At 45.3% G+C, this 25,893-nt stretch overlaps 1 protein-coding gene across 1 annotated transcript; it reads right to left on the reverse strand.

Moving 5' to 3' along the window:
* Positions 1-3,662: 3,662 nt before the first annotated feature.
* GLRX5 (glutaredoxin 5) lies at positions 3,663-25,676 on the reverse strand. The gene is made up of 2 exons (XM_038746047.1): positions 25,415-25,676; positions 3,663-4,243 (listed from the first exon to the last, which is right to left on the reverse strand). Exons 1-2 carry the CDS (start codon positions 25,674-25,676, stop codon positions 4,065-4,067), a joined length of 441 nt encoding a protein of 146 aa, XP_038601975.1. The 3' UTR covers positions 3,663-4,064.
* Between the last annotated feature and the right edge of the window lie 217 nt (positions 25,677-25,893).

Genomic DNA, 25,893 nt, shown 5'->3' on the forward strand with positions numbered 1-25,893 from the left:
AAATATGTACAAGTAAAATAAATACGGTAATAAATACATGCAAACATATATACAGGTGCTGTGGGGAAGGGAAGGAGGTAAGATGGGGGGGATGGAGGGGGAAGGAGCACTGGGGGTGGGGGGAACGGACGGACCAGTCAATGGAAAGGAGTTTCTGTCTGATGCAAAAGTGGGTGGGCAACCCCTGAAGGAGTGGGGAAACACGGACTGGATGGTTTTGCGGAAAAATGATCCAGGCAGCAGAGGGAAGTATGGATTGGAGAGGGGAGAGAGACAGGAGGCAGGGAGGTCAGCAAGGAGGCTGACACAGTAATCAAGGGGGATTTGAGAAGCAGCGTGGCTCGGGGGAAAGAGCCCGGGCTTTGGAGTCAGAAGTCATGGGTTCAAATCCCGGCTCTGCCAGCTGTCAACTGTGTGACTTTGGGCAAGTCAATTCACTTCTCTGTGCCTCTTACCTCATCTGTAAAATGGGGACTAAGACTGTGAGCCCCACATGAGACAACCTGATAACCTTGTATCTACCCCAGTGCTTAGAACAGTGTTTGGTACATAGTAAGTGCTTAATAAATGCCATCATTATTACTAAGGGGGAATAGGATAAGTGTTTAGATTAACACGGTAACTAAATGGGCATCCAAAATATCTGATACTCTCACTACTCTTTTTTCCCCCAAATTACAGATTTTCGATGTATGCCAGAAGTTTGGAGTGACTTGATCCATTTCTTGCCAATAACTATAAGTAAGCCGACCGTATTTTGTACCGTAATTGGCTGACTGAACTGAGCTTTCATTCAGTCAATAATCGTTTTCTCCTTTTTCAATCGTCATATGATAACTACAATCATCTGATTAGCATGTTTCCTTTATTTTTCAATCAAATTTACTGAGGGTTCACTGTGCGCAGGGCACTGTACTAAGTGCTTGGGAGAGTATACTATAACAGTATTCATTCAATCATATTTATTGAGTGCTTACTGTGTGCAAAGCACTGTACTAAGCATTTGGGAGAGTACAATACAACAGACACGTTCCCTGATCTTAAACTCCAAGTATTTCACAGGTCGATTTAAAAGCCATCACAGTTTTCCAGAGCTTTGGTAGATCTGTCTTACATGACAGTAATTAAAATATCCCTTATATTATGCTGTCCACTTGACACTGCTAAAATTACCCAAGGCCAACTAATAACACAAAGTGCTTTCAAGCTTTTGGGTATCAGTGACCAAAATATATTACAAAGTCTTCTATGGGCTCAAAAGATGACAAGTTAATCTTCCTGAGCTTCTCTCTGCGTTCATGAATTTTCCATCTCCTGGTGCCTGGGGAGAGTCAGGCGGTTTTCCCATTAGCTTTATTGAGGAACTTAGAGTAGGATCTGGAAAAGTAATGACAGTTTCAAAGGTAATCCGCATGCCATCCGAAAAATCACAGTGGATTCACGCAGAGGGCTGGGCTGCCTTCTTTTCTAGTAGTTGAATCAGGACACGGTTTAAAAAACAGATGGGTGCCCATCCGTGGATTTTTTTTTTTCCCCTTAAAATGAACTTCCACGTTCCACCAGAGCAAAAATAGCCACCAGTGATGACACACAAAATACAAAAAAAACTAGGTGATTCTCTCCGCTGCCCTCGTGCTCCTTTTTTCATCACGCCGTAAGTGCACTCTGAAAATTCATTACTATACCCTCAAAGAAGTCTGTGATTGAATATTCATTTATGGATATTTCAAGGGATTTGGGAGAGGGGCGGGACTTTTAGAAGCAGCGTGGCTTAGTGGGAAGAGCCCGGGCTTGGGAGTCAGAAGTTGTGGGTTCTAGTCCCTGCTCCACCATTTGTCAGCTGTGTGACTTTGGGCACGTCTATTAACTTCTCTGGGCCTCAGTTACCTCATCTGTAAAAACAGGGATTAATACTGTGAGCCCCAGGCGGGACGGCCTGATTGCCTTGTATCTACCCCAGTGCTTAGCACACGGTAAGCGCATAACAAATACCACCATCGTTTTTAAAGGTACAAGCAAAACCATTCCGGGTGAGAATCGAGCTCTTTATTCCAACTCGAGTAGTTGTTGCCAACTTGTACTTCCCAAGCGCTTAGTACAGTGCTCTGCACACAGTAAGCGCTCAATAAATATGATTGATTGATTGACTGTCACAACGGATAATGAGGAATCTTGACGGCTGCCCTTTATGACAGTTATCCTCATGGTGAACAAATGTTCCTTGGGACAACACTCCCAACAGTACTGGGTACCAGTATTTTCCAGAGCCTTCAACTTCACCTTTCCTCTGATAATCCATCATGGACCTGAATACTTGAACATTGAGATCCACCTTTCATTTTCTGAATTTACGGTCTGCACCAGTTTTCTGTTGTTGTTAAACTGGAATACATAGAGATATTTGTCCAGTTGTCATTCCAAAGAGAAATATGAAGGGGAAGATTTATTTATATTTTTACTAATGCTTTTGATTATCGAAGCCATGTTTCCCCAGATCAACAGAAAGGTTTTGAGCTAGTGAGTAATGCAGAAAAGATTAAAATGTCACCCTGAATTGTGCTGGGTCACTGCTTCAGAATGGGGAAATCGCTGTAAATGTTTTCTACTAAAAAATATATATATATTTCTGAAAGAATTTCAGTTAACCTTGCAAGAAATCAGTTTTTAAGGACATTTCCCTAATGAAACAGAGTACCCACGTATTCTCAATGTGAAATCATTTTGCCTTTGATACAGTGACGGGGAATCATTTTCTCATCTAATTTTCACGTAAAAAATACCATTCTGTAAGTGCATGGGCGTCTAGTCTAGAGCCACTTGGCGGGTTTTCTCTTGTTCGAAGGGCCATAAAGAAAAGCCTTGCAGAAAACAGCTAAAATGCTCAGTATTTCCAATGCTTATGATAATAAACACTGCACAAGTAATCACTTTTAGAGGGTGAGGCTTAAGAGGGACAGGAACCATATCTAATTCCCCACTGTGGATTCTTTCCCAGTGCTCAGTACAGTGCTCTGCACACAGTAAGAGCGTAATACTATTAACGCTTCTTCTAATAATGATAATTATGGCATTTATCAAGTGCTTCCTATGTGGCAAGCACTGTTCTAAGCGCTGGGGGAGATACAAGGTAATCGGGTTGTCCCACATGGGGTTCACAGTCTTAATTCCCATTTTACAGTTGGGGTAACTGAGGCACAGAGAAGTGACTTCCCCAGATCACACAGCGGACAAATGGCGGAGCCGGATTAGAACCCACGACCTTCTGACTCCTAGGGCCTGTGCTCTATCCACTAGACATGCTGCTTCTACCCCCACCACCACCTTGCAAAAATAGTGAAAGGGGAGAGGCAGGAGGAAGAGAACCACTAAACTGTACACGTGGCAACTTTCTCCAAAAACTTGGCAGAGGTAGAAAAGATGGTCTCTGAAATTTAGAGGAAGTTGGGGCTCTTTACAATAACTAAAATAAGGCCCCACGTTTCTCTTCCAAAACAAAGACGCGGTAAATACTGCCTCCGACCCCGATTCCCGTTTGCCTTCCTACTAGAGAAGACTGGCACACGCTACACGGAATTGGAACCCTCCCCGCCCTAAAAAGGGCTTCTCCTCGGTGTACTGGCAGTTTATTAAAGAAAAGAAAAATCCTAAAATGAAACAAATGATTAAAAAAAACCCTCTTTTATATATATTATCTACGCGGAGGCACACGCCCACAGAAGAGCCACAGCAATAACTCATATTTGTTTGCTTTACTCCTGCATCAGGCAAAGAGTAAACGAGGGTACAAGGAATACAGCAGGTTTACATCAATGTTGGCGACGCACTATCGGATTGCTGCAGTGCGGTGGTTAGGTCGGTTCACCATCCTTGAGCCCCGGACACCGGACTGAAACCCTCCCCACGCTGCTCCAAACCTTCGCGTCAGTTCAAAGAGTTGCCTTCTTGGGAACGGGCACAACAACAGAGCAATCGGTAAGGCTTTTTTTGGTAATGAGTCTTTGACACTAACTGGATTTTCTTTCACAGTCTCCATGCTTCCTGCTCAGGTGGGACGGGGAAGGCTTTCACTTTGAGTCTTGGTCTTTCTCGGCATCTAAGAGGGCCGAGCGGACGCCCAGCTTTTTGAGTTCTTCCACCAGGTCCCCGTTCTGGTGCATCTGCAGGAGGATATCGCAGCCGCCGACAAACTCGCCGTTCAGATACACTTGAGGGATGGTAGGCCAGTTGGAGTAGTTTTTGATCCCTGTGGTACGAAGGAAGATGGGGAAACCGTTAATGCTGGTTCGTTCGCGTGGACGATGAGAGGCACGGTATTTAATAAGCATTTGCTTGGGGCCTGGCTCAATACAAAAGAAGGATAGCAAGAATACGGTGTTGGGCTCAGGTCCGTCCTATATGTACCTCACAGTCCAAGAGGTGGGGACAGCAGATCTCTTACCCATTTTAGAGGCCCAGAAATCCTAATAGTAATAATAATAATGGTATTTGTTAAGCTCCTACTGTGTGCCGGGCACTGTACTATGCACTGGGGGACGTACAAAGGTGATTGTGTTGGACACAGTCCCTGTCCCACATCTGGTTCACAATCTTAATCCCCATTTTACGGATGAGGTCACTGAATCACAGAGAATAATAATAACGAAAGTGATAATGACTGTGGCATTTATTAAGCGCTTATTGTAGGCCAGGCACGTTACTAAGCGCCGGGGTGGACACAAGCAAATCGGGTTGGACACAGTCCCTGTCCTTCGTGGGGCTCACAGTCTCAATCCCCATTTTATAGATGATGATGATAATAATAATAATAATAATAATAATAATGATGGCATTTATTAAGCGCTTACTATGTGCACGGAACTGAGACACAGAGAAGTGAAGTGACTAGCCCAGCGTCACACAGCGGACACGTGGCGCAGCCGAGATTAGAATCCAGGTCCTTCTGACTCTGACGCTGCTTCTCAGGGTTAAGGTGAAGTGACTTGCCCAAAGACTCGCTGCCGGGGCTTTTGACTCCGGGTCCGTGCTTTTCCCACTACCGCAAGAGCAAATGAGCAACTGAAGTTGGTCCTTTGTTCTGCCCACTGTTAAAGCCCCCTCCTCTCACACTGCTGGCCTGGTTTTATACGGAACAGAATCTCAAAAGATAGCCCACTCTAGTGCCCAGTGGGCATGGCCTGGACGCTGCAATGCCACCGGCCGCCCTGGTTCGTGCTTGACCGTTAAGACGGCAAGCGTAAAAACGAGGCCCAGAGGACACCACCGAACGCTGAGGCGTTGGTAGACGACACCCTGGTTTGCTCGCTTCAGCCGCTGCCTCAATTCACTCCATAGGGCTCCACTGCCGCCATCGCTAAATCGTCGGATTGATTTTCACACGGGACTCCACCTCTATTATTATTATTAATCGTATTTATTGAGCGCTTGCTGTGTGCAAAGCACTGTACTAGAACACAGGAGGACTCAGGCAGAGGCACAGTACAGTAGCACATTTCTAATTGCTTTCGGCCCACCTACACGATACGTGAACCAGGACACCACATCAACAGATGGGGATAAAACGGCTAGCTATCATCATCATCAATCGCAATTATTGAGCGCTTACTATGTGCAGAGCACTGTACTAAGCGTTTGGGAAGTACAAATTGGCAACATATAGAGACAGTCTCTACCCAACACTGGGCTCACAGTCTAAAAGGGGGAGACAGAGAACAAAACCAAACATACTAACAAAATAAAATAAATAGAATAGATAAGTACAAGTAAAATAGAGTAATAAATATGTACAAACATATATACATATACACAGGTGCTATGGGGAAGGGAAGGAGGTAAGAAGGGGGGATGGAGAGGGTGATGAGGGGGAGAGGAAGGAAGGGGCTCAGTCTGGGAAGGCCTCCTGGAGGAGGTGAGCTCTCAATAGGGCCTTGAAGGGAGGAAGAGAGCTAGCTTGGCGGATGGGCAGAGGGAGGGCATTCCAGGCCCGGGGCTATTTCCAGGTTTGGTCCGTGGGTCTTTTATCGCAGAAAGTACCTTACGTGATTAGTTTATACAAAGATGCTGCTGGAAAAAAAAAAAACATTTTGGTAAATTTTTCTCGGCCACCGAATGATCGTAGTTTCTTTTTTTGAAAAAAAAAAAAAAAACCGGTCACCTTTAAGACACAGCCAATGCGTTAGTGTAAATTCCTGCCCAGATGGGGCTAAGCTAAAGGCTTTATCTATCTTTGACAGACCGACACAGTTCTCCAAGAGGCTCAAGTGCTACGGGTCTTCGAAACGCACCACGAGGGCCAGTGGGAGAGTGGATCTCGGACGGCTTCTGCCTCAACTAGCGCAACCGCCGGTTCATTTGAAATTACCGGCAAAGAGGGGGTACCAAAACCTCTCAACGCTTTATGAAGGGAAGGGGTTTCAGGCTGGTCAAGAAATGGAGGACAAAAGTGGAAAAAGTGGCTTCTTGGAGCCTAACTTCAGTTTTCCCACAGCCAACCTTAACCCCGGGGCCCGGGACGTCGTTATTATACAAAAACCACTTGAAGAATGGCTTTCTCTAGGATGAGGAGAGAATGATAGCTCGAACGTGTTTAGCATACTCAGGCAGGGCATCACCTCGCCTAGACATCAGACCAGGGGCACTCCAAGGGAAATCATTTAATTAGGTCCTGCGGGGAGTCCTCGAGGTGGTGACGTTCCTTTTTTAGCGGAAGACAGGCTAACAAACTGGCGTTTCCGAGGGGAAGGGATTCTTCCGCACTTACAAGAATAATAAGCCAAATGCACAGCGGGCTCAGTCTTTCCAAGCAACCCTGAGCTCGGCCTTCTTTCCTAATCACGTAAAACTTGAATTCGAGGCCGCAGAATGGCTCCTTCTCGAGTATGTTGTGGCGCATTCTTGATAGGAGCTCAAGGTGCCCACGAGCTGATTGCTTATCAAGATGACACAACTTGAACTGCTTCTTGCATGTTAAGACTGCATTTGCCCAAATACGGTTTACACCAAAAAGAAATAATGATAACCTTTTCTCTCTTTAAAATCTAAAGCTTAGAAAGCCTAAAATGCTGGAAGGGTCCCAAACAAGTAGAACGGACTTAGTCTTTTAGACTGTGAGCCCACTGTTGGGTAGGGACTGTCTCTATATGTTGCCAACTTGTACTTCCCAAGCGCTTAGTACAGTGCTCTGCACACAGTAAGCGCTCAATAAATACGATTGATTGTGTTGAAAATCAGCTACAGTTTAATCAAACCGTATTTCCCCTTTATAATGATGTAATAATAGGTATTAGGTAGCTGTTATTTTCACTACAACAGAGCTACTGAAAGGAAATCATCGCCTGCAAACCGTATTTCCCTTTTATAATAATGTAATAATAGGTATTAGGTAGCTGTCATTTTCACTACAACAGAGCTACTGAAAGGAAATCATCGCCTGCAAGAAGCCCATTTCGGCTGTTCAGAAAAAGAAACTTTAGTGCCTCAAACGACACAGGAAAAGGTCGTGTCCTCTTTCCAAAAGGGGAGAGGGAAGGAAAAGAGATTTATGGAAAAAAAATAAAATAATTGAAATAAAATAAAAATCAATTGTGGTATTTGTTAAGCACTCATTACGTGTCAAGCGCTGTTCTGAGCGCTGGGAAAGACACAGGATGATCGTGTCAGAAACAGTCCCTGTCCCACACAGGGCTCCCAATCTAAGTATCAGGGAGAGCAGGAACTGAATCCCCATTTTACAGATGAGGTCACTGAGACACAGAGAAGTGAAGGGACTTGCCCAAGGCCACACAGCAGGCATGTAGCAGACTCTGACTCTCTCAGGCTCATGCTCTCTCTACTTGGCCAAGCTGCTCCTCGTATCTTCCCAAACAAGCCGTTAGGGGTGGATTTCAAATTACATTGTAGCCATTAGTTCCTTGGATTAGTCATTAGTCTAATGACTAGTCTAGTCTAATTAGACAGCCATTAGTCCTCCGACTTGTACTTCCCAAGCGCTTAGTACAGTGCTGTGCACACAGTAAGCGCTCAATAAATACGATCGATTGACTGATTGATTGGATAGACTTACACAACTCTTCGCAACTGGTTCATTGGATACTTATACAACTCTTCGCAATTGGCTTGAAGATTCCCCATTAACTCTTTCCATTTTCCTTACCCACTACTCCCCATCTTGCCCTTTTAGTTCCTCCCAAGCTAACCCGCTGACTGTACCTTCTCTCGACTCCACCACGGCCTCCGTCTCCTCGTTTGTTCGCGGTGAGGCCCTGGAACGCCCTCCCTCCCTTCCTAGATCCCACAGACCATAGCCAAACCTTTTTTTACGGTACTTGTTACGTGCTGGGTTTGTGTCGCACGTTGCTCGGGATTAAGTGGGACACGGTCCCTGTCCCGTGTGGGGCTTAACAGTCTAAGTAGGAGGGAGAACAGGAGAACGGAGGCACAGAGAAGTGAAGTGACTGGCCCGGGGTCACACAGAAAGCAGTCGGTAGGGCCGCGATTAGAACTCGGGTCCCCTGGCTGCTTCTCTGCCCGTCTTTCAGCACGCCTTCCCGTGCTTCAGCAGCCCACCGGCCATTCATTCATTCATTCAATCGTATTTATTGAGCGCTTACTGTGTGCAGGGCACTGTACTAAGCGCTTGGGAAGTACAAGTTGGCAACATAGAGAGACGGTCCCTACCCAACAACGGGCTCGCGGGCCATCTCCAGCACACAAGTGCTCTGTGGTGCTTATTACGTACGATTACAACTGCTCCAACCTTACATTATCCTCGTTATCCTGACCATTCTTCCTGTAAACCATTTTCGTCCGATCCCCCCCAACAGAGTGTAAGCTCCTTGTGGGCATGAAACAGGTCGCTTTTGTCGGGTGAACTTTCCTAATGCGGGCAGCACGCTGTACTCCAACAATCCACGCTATTTATTGAGCACTTCCCGTGCGCAGAGCACTGTACTAAACACTCGGGAAAGTAACGGAGTTGCTAGACATGATCCCTGTCTACCATTAAGGTGCTTACAGGCTCAGTAGATCAATCAATCGTACTTATTGAGCGCTTACTGTGTGCAGAGCAGCAGATGTTCCATAATTACTTTTACTACTAAAGTTCTGAACAGTTCAAGCTAAGACAAGATTCATGCCTCTAGATTGGGAGCTCATCGCGGGTAGGAATGTGTCTGCTTGTTCTAGCGTACTCTCCCAAGTGCTTAGTACAGCGCTTCGCCCACAGTAAATGCTCAGAATATCCGATTGAACGAATAACATTTCTTTTCACCAGGCTACAGGAAGAAAAATAATTCTGCACAGTACCTGCAGCCCGAAGCTTCCCATTTACAGAGGAATAAAATGCCCCTTTGATCAAAGCACTTCATCATCATCAATCGCATTTATTGAGCGCTTACTATAATAATAATAATAATAATAATAATAATAATGGCATTTGTTAAGCGCTTACTATGTGCAGAGCACTGTTGTGCAGAGCACTGTACTAAGTGTTTGGGAAGTACAAATTGGCAACATATAGAGACAGTCCCTACCCAACAGTGGGCTCACAGTCTAAAAGGGGGAGACAGAGAACAAAACCAAACATACTCACAAAATAAAATAAATAGAATAGATATGTACAAGTAAAATAGAGTAATAAATATGTACAAAAATATATACATATATGCACTTCTTTTACTGAATCCCTAGCAAAGAGTGAAGGGTTTTTTTGGTTCTTAAATTAGCATCTCCTGTAATCTGGAAAGATTTACTGTAATTGTAATGGGGCATTCTGGCCTTGTGAATGTCTTCCTTGAATCTCCGCTTATTCAGATAGAAAGTAACCCTTCTGGAAAATTGCTTTGATTGCTTGCAGGTACCAAAAACCTACTGTACAGTTAAATTTTATAAGTGACTAAGGGTAGGAAGTAAGGCCACGGCACTGAAACGTGCACTCATCACTGGCCTTTAAAAGGCATACTCATTTTAGGAAAATGTTGAAGGTTGGTTGGACAAGTGATAGCGGAATTTACAGGAGACGGCATTTTGCTTTTCCCTCTGTCCACCGTAGATTATGCCAAAAGAGAACTACTGAAGCAGCGTGGCTCGGTGGAAAGAGCCCGGGCTTTGGAGTCAGAGGTCATGGGTTCAAATCCCGGCTCCGCCAGTTGTCAGCTGTGTGACTCTGGGTAAGTCACTTCACTTCTCCCCGTCCTCCCCCTCTCCATCCCCCCCGCCTTACCTCCTTCCCTTCCCCACAGCACCTGTATATATGTATATATGTTTGTCCATATTTATTACTCTATTTATTTAACTTCTACATATCTATTCTATTTTGTTGATATGTTTTGTTTTGTTGCCTGTCTCCCCCTTCTAGACTGTGAGCCCACTGTTGGGTAGGGACCGTCTCTAGATGTTGCCAACTTGTACTTCCCAAGCGCTTAGCAATTGACTGATTCTTCTTTCCTCTCCCCCTCGTCCCCCTCTCCATCCCCCCCATCTTACCTCCTTCCCTTCCCCACAACACCTGTATAAATGTATATATGTTTGTACGTATTTATTACTCTATTTATTTATTTTACTTGTACATATCTATTCTATTTATTTTGTTAATATGTTTTGTTTTGTTCTCTGTCTCCCCCTTCTAGACTGTGAGCCCACTGTCGGGTAGGGACCATCTCTAGGTGTTGCCAACTTGTACTTCCCAAGCACTTAGTACAGTGCTCTGCACACGGTAAGCGCTCAATAAATACGATTGATTGAATAAATGATAAATAATAAACGAATAAATAAATAAATAATTATTAAAATAAATACATAGAGTAATAAATATGTACAAACATATATACATATATACAGATGATCATTATTATTATTATTACCAGATTGATTCTCTGGGCCTCTACATAAATAGAGTAATACATATGCACAAACATATATACATATATACAGGTGATCATTATTATTATTATTACCGGATCGATTCTCCGGGCCTCAGTTCCCTCACCTGTAAAATGGGGGTGAAGCCTGCGAGCCCCCCGTGGGACAACCTGATGACCTTGTATCCCCCCAGCGCTTTGCACATAGTAAACGCTTAAAAAATGCCATCACTATTATTATTACTGAAAAAGGAGCAAAAGGGGTGGGGGGTGGGGGGTGGGGGGGAGAGAGAACAGCCCCAATCATCAATCAGAGGTATGTGAGTGTTTCCTCTGTGCAGTGCACTATACTAAACACTTGGTAGGGTACAATATGTTGCCAACGTGTACTTCCCAAGCGCTTAGTGCAGTGCTCTGCACACGGCAAGCGCTCAATAAAGACGATTGATTGATTGATTGATTATAAAAGAGTTGGTAGACTGCCCACAGCAAGCTTACCATCCAGGGGAGGGGACGGACATGAATTTAAATAAATGAATCGTGGAGCCGTACCTGGGTGCTGCGGGGTTGAGGGAGGAGTGTTCCCCTTCTAGACTGTGAGCCCACTGTTGGGTAGGGACCGTCTCTCTATGTTGCCAACTTGGACTTCCCAAGCGCTTAGTACAGTGTTCTGCACATAGTAAGCGCTCAATAAATACGATTGATTGATTGATTGAGTGAACAAAGGGAGCTAATCGGGGGCGATGCGGAAGAGGTGGGAGAAGAGGAAAGGAAGGTTTAGGCAGGGAAGGCTTCTTGTTCTACATTTGACTCTACTCCCGGGCACCGTCTCCCGACCCCTCCGCCGCCGGCAGCAGGAAGGGAACCCGGGACCGCGAAGGATTCAGGCTTCGCACGGATACGCGGCTTCTGTTCCTGTGAAGGACAGAGACCGTCACAGCCTTTCTCTCCCGCTCTGCGTCACCCCTGGCAAGGAGTCCCTCCCTCCTCCGAGGAGCACGGTGGGGAGGGAAGGAGGGAAGGAGGGAGGAGAGTTTCACTATCAATCAATCAATCATATTTATTGAGCGCTTACTGATCCCTTTTCCTCTGGTGTGGGAGCAGCCAGGAAGGTGGACGGCGTGATGGAAGGGAGGGGGGCTACTTCTGGTCTTCTGTTTGGCAATCAATCAATCAATCGTATTTATTGAGCGCTTACTGTGTGCAGAGCACTGTACTCAGCGCTTGGGAAGTACAATCAATCGTATTTATTGAGCGCTTACTGTGTGCAGAGCACTGTACCTTGGGAAGTCCAAGTTGGCAACACGGAGAGACGGCACCTCCCCAACAGCGGGCTCACAGTCTAAAAGGCGAGGTAAACCTAGAGAGGCAGTGTGGCTTAGTGGAAAGAGCCCGGGCTTGGGGGTCAGAGGTCGTGGGTTCTAATCCCGACTCCAAGACTTGGCGGCTGTGTGTGTGGCTCTGGGCAAGTCGCTTCCCTTCTCTGGGCCTCAGTTCCCTCATCTGGAAAGTGGGGATTAAGACTGTGAGTCGCTTCCCTTCTCTGGGCCTCAGCTCCCTCATCTGGAAAATGGGAATGAAGACTGTGAGCCCCACGTGGGACAACCTGATAAACTTATATCTACCGCAGCGCTTGGAACAGTGCTTGGCACATAGAAAGCGCTTAAATCAATCAATCAATCAATCGTATTTATTGAGTGCTTACTGCGTGCAGAGCACTGTACTAAGCGCTTGGGAAGTACAAGTTGGCAACGTATAGAGACGGTCCCTACCCAACAGTGGGCTCACAGTCTAGAAGGGGGAGACAGACAACAAAACCAAACATATTAACAAAATAAAACAGAATAGATATGTACAAGTAAAATAAATAAATAAATAGATATGTACAAACATATATACTTATATACGGGTGATCATTATTATTATTATTATTATTATTATTACCTAGGGAGGAGTGGTGGAACACTCCCGCCATCCTAACACCATCAGTTAGTGGTGAAGCGCTTAGTACAGTGCTCTGCACACAGTAAGCGCTCAATAAATATGATTGATCGATTGATCAGTCTGGGACCCCCTTCCTCGTTTAGGAGGGCGGCAAAGAAAACGGGTGAGTGAGTCTGCAAACACCCAGGCCAACCAGGGGATTAAGACTGTGAGCCCCCCCATGGGACAACCTGATCACCTTGTAACCTCCCCAGCGCTTAGAACAGTGCTTTGCACATAGTAAGCGCTTAATAAATGCCGTTAAAAAAAAAAAAAAACCAAAGCAAGCAGGAGTAAACATGTGTGCTCTGGCAGTGTAAGTGCTGAGCACATCCTAACTGGAAAAGAATAGCAGTAACGGTATTTATTTACCCCGTCCTTTGTGCGGAGCAGACTGTACGGGAGAACTGAGGCACAGAGAAGTTAAGTGACTTGTCCCCTCGGCCCCAAGGTCACACGGCAAGTAATTGGCAGAGCCGCGATTAGAACCCAGGTCCTCTGAGTCCCAGGCCCCGTGCTCTTTCCGTTAGGCCAGGGTGCTTCTCTGCACCTCCTCCGGCAAGCCTTCCCGGATTAGGGAAAAACACACAGGTGAAAAGGAGACATGGTCTGAGGCCCTTCAGGCCCCCCCAAGCACAGAACGAAGAATCAATCAATCGTATTTACTGAGCGCTTACTGTGTGCAGAGCACTGTACTAAGCGCTTGGGAAGTACAAGTCGGCACCATACAGAGACGGTCCCTACCCAACAGCGGGCTCCCAGTCTAGAAGGGGGAGACAGAGAACAAAACCAAACATAGTAACAAAATAAAATAAATAGAATAGATATGTACAAGTAAAATAGAGTAATAAATACAAACATATATACATATATACACGGACCACCGAGCATCGTTGGGCCGTGGGCACGGAAGGTTCTCTACTGGTGGAAAAGAAGAAGGGGAGAGGGGCCAGGCTACAGACCCACAGGGGGAAGGAAAACACGAAAAACAACTTAAAAGATTAGGACAATGGGATATACAGTACGAGGGACATGGTGCTGTAAGCAGAGGAACGGAATTCCAGGCTCCTCGGAACAATTCCCTCTTTTCCATTCGCCTTCAGGGCGGAATCCGCTGTAAACATCATAATATGGCATTTACTGTAATGGTTTTCTCCCCCTTCAGTCGCTCACGTTGGGCTCTATTGTGCCAACCACCTAGTGCAGACATCGGCACACGGTGAGTGCTCGATGAAATAAAAAAACACTGATGACCCTCATGTATTTTAATATATTCATTGGCAGGGATTGAAATCAATCAATCAATCATATTTAGTGAGCGCTTACTGTGTGCAGAGCACTGGACAAAGCGCTTGGGAAGTACAAGTTGGCAACATAGAGAGACAGTCCCTACCCAACAATCAATCAATCGTATTTATTGAGCGCTTACTGTGTGCAGAGCACTGGACTAAGCGTTTGGGAAGTCCAAGTTGGCAACATATAGAGACGGTCCCTACCCAACAGTGGGCTCACAGTCTAGAAGGGGGAGACAGAATCAATCAATCAATAGTATTTATTGAGCACTTACTGTGTGCAGAGCACTGGACTAAGTGCTTGGGAAGTACAAGTTGGCAACATATTGAGACGGACCCTACTCAACAGTGGGCTCACAGTCTAAAAGAGGGAGACAGAGAACAAAACCAAACATACTAACAAAATAAAATAAATTGAATAGATATGTACAAGTAAAATAGAGTAATAAATATGTACAAACATATATACATATATACAGTGGGCGCACAGTCTAGAAGGGGGAGACAGAGAACAAAACCAAACATATTAACAAAATAAAATAGAATAGATGTGTACAAGTAAAATAAATAGAGTAATAAATATGTACCAACATATCACCATCATCATCAATCGCATTTATTGAGCTATGTGCAGAGCACTGTACTAAGCGCTTGGGAAGTACAAATTGGCAACATATAGAGACAGTCCCTACCCAACAGCGGGCTCACAGTCTAAAAGGGGGAGACAGAGAACAAAACCAAACATACTAACAAAATAAAATAAATAGGATATGTACTGAAGCCCAGAGAAGTTACGCAGACCAGTGGCAGAGCTAGAAGCTTGTCCTTCTAGACTGTAAGCTTGTAGTGGACAGGGAATGTGTCTATTTATTGTTATATTGTGCTCTCATATATACAGGTAATAGGTTTTGAAACAGCACAGGAAGTGCAAGAGACTTTGGAGAAAATTCCATTTCCATTTTAAAATGATTCATGGGCCTCTCTAGTTTTATTTGCACTTACAGCTACTTTCACCGTTTTTTTCTTCTGGTATTCGTTAAGTGCTTACCGCGGACCAGGCACTGTACTAAACACCGGGGCAAATCCAAGCAAATCCAAGATCGGACACTGCCCCGGTCCCACATGGGGCTCGCGGTCTTAACCCCCATTTTGCAGATGAGGCAACTGAGGCCCAGAGACGTGAAGTGACTTGCCCACGGTCCCACGGCAGATGGGTGGCGGAGCCGGGATTTGAACCCAGATCCTTCCGACTCGAAGGCCCCGGGCTCTACCCACTAGACTACGCGGGTGAAACAGCAAAGGATTTCCACTGCAACCAGGTGTAAAGGCGCTGTGAGCCCACTGCTGGGTAGGAAGCATCTCTATATGTTGCCAACTTGTACTTCCCATCATCATCATCATCATCAATTGTATTTATTGAGCGCTTCCTGTGTGCACAGCAACGTACTAAGCGCTTGGGAAGTACAAATTGGCAACATATAGAGACGGTCCCTACCCAACAGTGGGCTCACAGTCTAAAAGGGGGAGACAAAACCAAACATACTAACAAAATAAAATGAATAGAATAGATATGTACAAGTAAAATAGAGTAATAAATATGTACAAACATATATACATATATACAAGCGCTTAGTACAGTGCTCTGCACACAGTAAGTGCTCAATAAATACAATTGATTGATTGATTGATTGTGAGCCCACTGTTGGGTAGGAACCTCCTCCAGGAGGCCTTCCCAGACTGAGCCCCTTCTTTCCTCTCCCCCTCGTCCCCCTCTCCATCCCCCCGTCTTACCTCCTTCCCTTCCCCACAGCACCTGTATATATGTATATATGTTTGTACATATTTATTACTCTATTTATTTATTTATTTTACTTGTACATTTCTATCCTACTTATTTTATTTTGTTGGTATGTTTGGTTCTGTTCTCTGTCTCCCCCTTTTAGACTGTGAGCCCACTGTTGGGTAGGGACTGTCTCTATGTGATGCCAATTTGTACTTCCCAAGCGCTTAGTACAGTGCTCTGCACATAGTAAGCGCTCAATAAATACGATTGATTGATTGACCATCTCTATGTGTTGCCAACTTGTACTTCCCAAGCGCTCTGCACACGGTAAGCGCTCAATAAATATGACTGAACGAAGGAACGAATGCAAAGACATTACCCGATGCTCCAAAAACCGAGACCATCCATAACCCCTTTAGACAAATAATAATAATAATAATAATGATGGCATTTGCTAAGCGCTTACTATGTGCAAAGCACTGTTCTAAGCGCTGGGGAGGATACCAGGTGATCAGGTTGTCCCGCACGGGGCTCACAGTCTTCACCCCCATTTTCCAGATGAGGGAACGGAGGCCCAGAGAAGCTAAGCGACTTGCCCAAGGTCACACAGCTGACAGCTGGCGGAGGCGGGATTTGAACCCATGACCGCCGACTCCAAAGCCCGGGCTCTTTCCCCTGAGCCACGCGGAGAAGGACAAAAGAACAAACGGTCAAGTCTGTAAGCTCTCTGTGGGTAAGGGGGTTGTGCCTTTCTAGTTTACTGTACTGGGCGCTCACAATCGCTCGGCGCCGTGCTCTGCACTCAGAGAGCGCTCACTACATAGCACAAGATTGACCGAGTCGGGATGAAAGCAAACGAGAATCCAATCGGAAACACAGGCGGCAGAAATCGAGGGTTTCCCGGCAAACTCCCCGTCCGGCCCGAGTCCCCGCGGCGGCCGGCTGGTTCCCCACGCGCCGGGCGGCGGTCCGGGACGTCACCGTTCCCGTTCCTGGGTGGGAGGAGGAGCAGCTGTTCCTTGACGGGAAAGAGATTCCACACAATCCAGGCGTCGGGATGCCGACGGGATGACGGGACGGGGTCGCCGAGTTTTAGGGCGGGCCCCAACTCGGCTCCCGGTTGCCCTACGAGGTGCCGTTTTACTGCAAGGGGGGAAGCCACCACCTCCTCGGGAGGCTAATACGCACCTTGAATTTGCCCCCCTTTATTCACCCCTCCCTCCGCCCCACGGCACTCATTTTCCTCTCCGTAATCCTTTTTTTTTTTTGTCTGTCTCCCCCCACTAAACTCGTTTTGGGGCAGGGAGCGTGTCTACCAGCTCTGTTGTACGGTCTAGCAGTGGCTTACTGTGTGCAGAGCACTGTACTAGGCGCTTGGGAAGTACAAGTTGGCAACATAATACATATATATATAATATACATCATATATATATAATACGCCTCATATACGACATATAATACACCTCATATACGACATATAATACACCTCATATACGACATATAATACACCTCATATATGACATAGAATACACCTCATATATGACATAGAATACACCTCATATACAACATATAATATACATCATAGAACATACATCATATAATATACATTATATACAATACGCATCATATACAATATACAACACACCTCTTATACGATATACAATACGCCTCTTATACGATATATAATACGCATCATATACGATATATAATACGCATCTCATACGATATATAATACGCATCATATACGATATATAATACGCATCATATACGATATATAATACGCATCATATACGATATATAATACGCATCATATACGATATATAATACGCATTATATACGATATATAATACGCATTCTATGCGATATATAATACGCATTATATGCAATATATAATACACATATACAATATATAATATACATATATTATGTGTGTATGTTGTACATATATATGTACATATATACATATAAACATTATATACATTATATAGGTATATATAATATACATATGTGTATGTGTTATATAACACATATATTATATGTGTTTGTGCGTATTTATTACTCTATTATCTATTTATTTTATTTGTGCATCCTTATTCTATTTACTTTATTTTGTTAATAGGTTTTGTTTTGTTGTCTGTCTCCCCCTTCTAGACTGGGAGCCCGCCGTTGGGCAGGGACCGTCTATGTTGCCAGCTTGTCCTTCCCAAGCGCTTGGCACAGCGCTCTGCACACAGTAAGCACTCAATAAATACAATTGAATGAATGAAAGACAGAGTCGTCGTCGTCCCCCCCACCACCGTGGGACAGCCTGATCACCTTGTAACCTCCCCAGCGCTTAGAACAGTGCTTGGCACATAGAAAGCACTTAATAAATGCCATTATTAGTAGTAGTATTAGTCTGTACACTCTTTTAAGCGTTCAATAAATACGACGGCTTGACGGGGTAAGCACACCCATTTCGCCCCACGGCAGCGCCCACAGGGCCGTCGGAAAGGACCTGGGTTCGAATCCCGACTCCGCCACTTGTCTGTTGTGTGACCCTGGGGGAGTCACTTCACTTCTCGGGAGCCTCGGTCACCTCACCTGTAAAATGGGGATTAGGACCGTGGGCCCCACGTGGGACAGGGACTGTGTCCAATCTGATGAACTTTCATCTTTCAGACTGTGAGCCCACTGTTGGGTAGGGACCGTCTCTATATGTTGCCAACTTGTACTTCCCAAGCGCTTAGTACAGTGCTCTGCACACAGTAAGTGCTCAATAAATACGATTGATTGATTGATCTACCCCAGTGCTTAGTACACTGCCCGGCAGATAGCAGAGAGGCAGCAGGGCATCGTGGTCAAAATACGGGGCTGGGAGTCAGAAGGTCGTGGGTTCGAAACCTGCTCCACCACTTGTCGTGGCTGCGTGACCTTGGGCAAGTCCCTTCACTTCTCTGTGCCTCAGTCACCTCATCTGTAAAATGGGGATTGAGACTGGGAGCTCTGTGGGGGAAAGGGACCGTGTCCAACAGGAGTACCTTGTAACGACTCCAGTGCTTAGACAGGGCTTGGCACATAATAAGCATTTAACAAATACCATTATTACAGTAGGCGCTTAACAGATACTATTGTTATCATAGTAGCTGCTTAACAAATACCATTACTATTATTATTGCTATAGTAGGCAGTTAAACACCATTATTAATAATAATAACGATGGCATTTGTCAAGCACTTACTATGTGCAAAGCACTGTTCTAAGCGCTGGGGAGGTTACAAGGTGATCAGGTTGTCCCACGGGGGGCTCACAGTCTTAATCCCCATTTTACAGATGAGGGAACTGAGGCCCAGAGAAGTGAAGTGACTTGCCCAAAGTCACACAGCAGACAAGTGGACGATCTGGGATTCGAACCCATGACCTCTGACACCAAAGCCTGGGCTCTTTCCACTGAGCCCACACTGCTTCTCCAAGGTGCTTAACAAATACCATTATTACTATTATTACCATAGGTCCTTAACAAATACTATTATTATAGTAGTCGCTTAACAAATACCATTATTATTATTACCACAGGAGGCACTTAAACACCATTATTATTATTATTACCATAGTAGGCGCTTAACAGATACCACTATTACAGTAGGCGTTTAACAAATACCATTATTATTATTATAGTATGTGCTAACAGATACCATTATTATTATTATAGTAGGTGCTAGCAAATACCACTGTTATTATTACAGTAGGTGCTAACAAATACCACTGTTATTATTAGAGTAGGCACTTAACAAATACCATTATTGTTATTATTATAGTAGGCACTTAACAAATACCACTATTATTATAGTAGGCGCTTAAACGCCATTATTATTCTTCTTATAGTCAGCGCTTAGCAAGTACCATTATTACTATTGTTATAGTAGGTGCTTAAATACCATTATTGCTATTATTATAGTAGGCATTTATCAAGTATCATTATTATAGTAGGCACTTAAACACCATTATTCTTCTTCTTATAGTCAGCGCTTAAATACCATTATTACTACTGTTATAGTAGGTGCTTAACAAATATTATTATAGTGGGTATTTAAACACTGTTATTATTTTTCTTATAGTAGGTGCTTAACAATCACCATTATTATTGCTATAGCGGATGCTTAAGAAATACCGTTACGGTTCTTATGATGGGGTGAGGAAATACCCTGAAGACGACTTGTACTTTCCCCAAAGCGCTTAGTACAGTGCTCTGCCACAGTAAACTTTGGGCAAGTCACTTCACTTCTCTGGGCCTCAGTTCCCTCATCTGTAAAATGGGGATGAAGACTGTGAGCCCCCCGTGGGCCAACCTGATCACCTCGTAACCTCCCCGGCGCTTTGGACAGTGCTTGGTACATAGTAAGTGCTTAATAAATGCCACTAAAAAATAAAATAAATAAATATGATTGAATGAATGAATGAATGAATGAATGAATGAAAGAAGAGGAAGCAGCGTGGCTCAGGGGAAAGAGCCCGGGCTTGGGAGTTAGAGGTCATGGGTTCAAATCCCGACTCTGCCACTTGTCTGCTGGGTGACTTTGGGCAAGTCACTTCACTTCTCTGGGCCTCCTCTGTAAAATGGGGATCAAGAGCTCACCTCCTCCGGGAGGCCTTCCCAGACTGAGCCCCCTTTTTACTCTCCTCCTCCCCACCCCCCCCGCCCTACCTCCTACCCTTACCCACAGCACCCGTATATATAATAATAATAATAATAATAATGATGGCATTTATTAAGTGCTTACTATGTGCAAAGCACTGTTCAAAGCGCTGGGGAGGTTACGAGGTGATCAGGTTGTCCCACGGGGGGCTCACAGTCTTCATCCCCATTTTACAGAGGAGGTCACTGAGGCACAGAGAAGTTAAGTGACTTGCCCAAAGTCACCCAGCTGACAATTGGGGGCGGCTGGGATTTGAATTCATGACCCCTGACTCCAAAGCCTGGGCTCTTACCCCTGAACCACGCTGCTTCTCTACTCTATTTATTATACTTGTACATATTTACTCTTCTATTTATTTTGTTAATGATGTGCATCTAGCTTTATTTCTATTTATTCTGATGACACCTGTCCACATGTTTTGTTTTCTTGTCCGTCTCCCCCTTCTAGACTGTGAACCCACTGTTGGGTAGGGGCCTGTCTCTATGTGTTGCCGACTTGTCCTTCCCAAGCGCCTAGTACTGTGTGCTCTGCACACAGTAAGCGCTCAATAAATCCCCCTCTCCACCCCCCCATCTTACCTCCTTCCCTTCCCCACAGCACCTGTATATATGTACATATGTTTGTACATATTTATACTCTGCACATAGTAAGCGCTCAATAAATATGATTGATGATGATACTCTATGTATTTATTTTACTTGTACCTATCTATTCTATTTATTTTGTTAGTATGTTTGGTTTTGTTCTCTGTCTCCCCCTTCTAGACTGTGAGCCCACCGCTGGGGAGGGACTGTCTCTCTATGTTGACAACTTGGACTTCCCAAGCGCTTAGTCCAGTGCTCTGCACACAGTAAGCGCTCAATAAATACAATTGATTGATTGATTGAATGAATCAATCAGAGTCCCCCGTGGGACAGCCTGATCACCTTGTAACCTCCCCAGTGCTTGGGCACATTGTAAGCGCTTAATAAATGCCATTATTATTATTATTATTATTATTATTAAGAGAGGTCCCCTCGGGCCACAGTGCAGGTTGGGCTGGGCCGAGGCCTGCGTTTCCCCCCCCCCCCGCCCCCAACAATGGACTGGTCCGTCCGTCCGTCCCCCCCCCCGCGCCGGCAATGGACTGGTCCGTCCGCATTCATTCATTCAATCGTATTTATTGAGCGCTTACTGTGTGCACAGCAATCAATCAATCGTATTTATTGGGCGCTTACTGCGTGCAGAGCACTGGACTAAGCGCTTGGGAAGGACAAATTGGCAACATAGAGAGACGGTCCCTACCCAACAGTGGGCTCACAATCTAGAAGGGGGAGACAGACCACAAAACCAAACATACTAACAAAATAAAATAAATAGAATAGATAGGTACAAGTAAAATATAGAGTATCATCATCATCAATCGTATTTATTGAGCGCTTACTATGCACAGAGCATAAATATGTACAAACATATATACATATATACAGGTGCTGTGGGGAAGGGAAGGAGGTCAGATGGGGGGGATGGAGAGGGGGATCACAGTCTAGAAGGGGGAGACAGACAATAAAACAAGACATATTAACAAAATAAAATTAATAGAATAAATATGCACAAGTAAAATAAATAAATAGAGTAATAAATACGTGCAAACATATATACATGTACACAGGTGCCGTGGGGAAGGGAAGGAGGTAAGATGGGGAGGATGGCAGAGGTTGAGAAATATGTATATATGTTTGTACGTATTTGTTACTCTATTTATTTATTTTACTTGTACATATCTATTTATTTTATTTTGTTAGTATGTTTGGTTCTGTTCTCTGTCTCCCCCTTTTAGACTGTGAGCCCACTGTTGGGTAGGGACTGTCTCTGTGTTGCCAACTTGTACTTCCCGAGCGCTTAGTACAGTGCTCTGCACATAGTAAGCGCTCAATAAATACGATTGATGATGATGATGATGATGGAGGGGGGGACGGACGGACCAGTCCATTGTAGGGGGCGGGGGGGGGGGGGACGACACGCAGGACACCGGCCCAGCCCAACGTGCACTGCAGCCCGAGGGGACCTCTCCTAATAATAGCAATAATAATACTACTAATGATGGCATTTATTAAGCGCTTACTATGTGCCAAGCACTGTTCTAAGCGCCGGGGAGGTTACAAGGTGATCAGGCTGTCCCATGGGGGGGGGGGTCTTTCATTCATTCATTCAGTCGTATTTATTAGTCCAGTGCTCTGCACCCAGTAAGCGCTCAATAAATGCGATTGATTGATTGATTGAGCGCTTGCTGTGTGCAGAGCGCTGTGCTAACCGCTTGGGAAGGGCAAGCTGGCAATATCGAGAGACGGTCCCTACCCAACGGCGGGCTCACAGTCTAGAGGGGGGAGACAGACAACAAACCAAAACATATTAACAAAACAAATAGAATAAGTAGGCACAAATAAAATAGATACATAAATAGAGTAATAAATATGCACAAATAAAATACATACATAGAGTAATAAATATGCACAAACACATATATTATATATATGTTATTACATAACACATATACACACATATAACACATACACACATATATGTATATTATATATACATATGTGTGTGTATATGTGTATACGTATATGTGTATAATATACATACGTAATATATGCATATTATATATATATTGTATATATATACAACTGTGAGCCCACTGTTGGGTGGGGACTGTCTCTATATGTTGCCAACTTGTACTTCCCAAGCGCTTAGTACAGTCCTCTGCATCAATCGTATTTATTGAGCGCTTACTGTGCGCTTACTGCACCTCCTCCAGGAGGCCTTCCCAGACTGAGCCCCTTCCTTCCTCTCCCCCTCGTCCCCCTCTCCATCCCCCCCATCTTACCTCCTTCCCTTCCCCACAGCACCTGTATAGATGGATATATGTTTGTACATATTTATTACTCTATTAGTTTTACTTGTACATATCTATTCTATTTATTTTATTTTCTTAATATGTTTGGTTTTGTTCTCTGTCTCCCCCTTCTAGACTGTGAGCCCGTTGTTGGGTAGGGACCGTCTCTATATGTTGCCAACTTGTACTTCCCAAGCGCTTAGTACAGTGCTCTGCACACAGTAAGCGCTCAATAAATACGATTGATGAATGGACTGGTCCATCTGCCCCGTCCCCCCCCGGCCCCGGCAATGGACTGGTCCGTCCGTTCCCCCCCCCCCCCACCTCGCCCCGGCAATTCATTCATTCAATCGCATTCATTCATTCATTCAATCGTATTTATTGAGCGCTTACTGTGCACAGAGCACTGTACTAAGCGCTTGGGAAGTACAAATTGGCAACACATAGAGACGGTCCCAACCCAACAGTGGGCCCACAGTCTAGAAGGGGGAGACAGAAAACAAAACCAAGCGTACTAACAAAATAAAATAAATAGAATAGATAGGTACATCATCATCATCATCAATCGTATTTATTGAGCGCTTACCATGCGCAGGGCACTGTACTAAGCGCTTGGGAAGTACAAATTGGCACCATATAGAGACGGTCCCTACCCAACAGTGGGCCCACAGTCTAAAAGGGGGACAGAGAACAAAACCAAGGGTACTAACAAAATAAAATAAATAGAATAGATAGGTACATCATCATCATCATCATCATCAATCGTATTTATTGAGCGCTTACTATGTGCAGAGCACTGTACTAAGCGCTTGGGAAGTACAAATTGGCAACATATAGAGACAGTCCCTACCCAACAGTGGGCTCACAGTCTAAAAGGGGGAGACAGAGAACAAAACCAAACATACTAACAAAGTAAAATAAATAGAATAGATAAGTACATCATCATCACTATCAATCGTATTTATTGAGCGCTCACTATGTGCAGGGCACTGTACTAAGCGCTTGGGAAGTACAAATTGGCAACACATGGAGACGGTCCCTGCCCAACAGTGGGCCCACAGTCTAAAAGGGGGAGACAGAGAACAAAACCAAACTTACTAACAAAGTAAAATAAATAGAATAGATAGGTACATCATCATCATCATCAATAGTATTTATTGAGCGCTTACCATGTGCAGAGCACTGTACTAAGCGCTTGGGAAGTACAAATTGGCAACACATAGAGACGGTCCCTACCCAACAGCGGGCCCACAGTCTAAAAGGGGGAGACAGAAAACAAAACCAAACATACTAACAAAATAAAATAAATAGAATAGATAAGTTCATCATCATCAATCGTATTTATTGAGCGCTTACTATGTGCAGAGCACTGTACTAAGCGCTTGGGAAGGACAAATTGGCAACACACAGAGACGGTCCCAACCCAACAGTGGGCCCACAGTCTAAAAGGGGGAGACAGAGAACAAAACCAAACGTACTAACAAAATAAAATAAATAGAATAGATAAGTTCATCATCATCAATCGTATTTATTGAGCGCTTACTATGTGCAGAGCACTGTACTAAGCGCTTGGGAAGGACAAATTGGCAACACACAGAGACGGTCCCAACCCAACAGTGGGCCCACAGTCTAAAAGGGGGAGTCAGAGAACAAAACCAAACGTACTAACAAAATAAAATAAATAGAATAGATAAGTACATCATCATCATCATCAATCGTTATTTATTGAGCGCTCCCTATGTGCAGAGCACTGTACTAAGCGCTTGGGAAGGACAAATTGGCAACCAATACAAGTAGAAATAAAATAAATAAATGGACCGCTCCACCCGCCCCGTCTCCCCCCGGCCCCGACAATGGACTGGTCCGCCCGTCTCTCTCCCCGCCCCCCCCCCCCCCCCGCAGTGCGCCCCGCGGCCCGCAGGCGGCGCCCCCCCCCCCGGGCCCCGTCCGACCTTGTCGGAGGTCCGGGTCGTCCAGCACGTTGTAGGCCGCGTAGCCCCTGACGCCGTGCAGGCGCAGGATCTGCACCACGGCGTTGCTGAAGCCGCACATGGGCTGCTCGGGCGTGCCCTTGAGGAACACCACCACCTTGTCCTTCTTCACCAGCGCCTCCAGCTGCTCGCGGGACCCCGGGCCGGGCCCGCCGCCCGCGGCGCGCAGCCCCAGCCCGGCGCGGACCCCGCGGGCCCCGCCGCGGACCAACACCGACGCCATTCGGATCATCTAAGCCCGACGCCCTCCCGCCCTCCCGCGGCCAACCGGCCGCCCCCCCCCCGCCGAGGGCTCCCATTGGTCGCTCAACCCCTCCACCGAGGGCTCCCATTGGTCGCTCCGCCCCGCCCGCCGAGGGCTCCCATTGGTCGATCCGCCCCGCCCACAGGGCTCCCATTGGTCGCTCCGCTCCGCCCCACCATCCGAGGGCTCCCATTGG

Source organism: Tachyglossus aculeatus, chromosome 1, assembly GCF_015852505.1.
Source record: "Tachyglossus aculeatus isolate mTacAcu1 chromosome 1, mTacAcu1.pri, whole genome shotgun sequence".
Taxonomy (NCBI): Eukaryota; Metazoa; Chordata; class Mammalia; order Monotremata; family Tachyglossidae; genus Tachyglossus; species Tachyglossus aculeatus.

What these genes read in the sequence shown, in the direction of transcription:
- GLRX5 (XM_038746047.1), bottom strand. Translation starts at nt 25,676, where the DNA reads ATGGCGTCGGTGTTGGTCCGCGGCGGGGCCCGCGGGGTCCGCGCCGGG. An exon ending in CGACCCGGACCTCCGACAAG is followed by an intron (nt 4,244 to 25,414) that starts GTCGGACGGGGC and finishes TTCGTACCACAG; the next exon opens with GGATCAAAAACTACTCCAAC.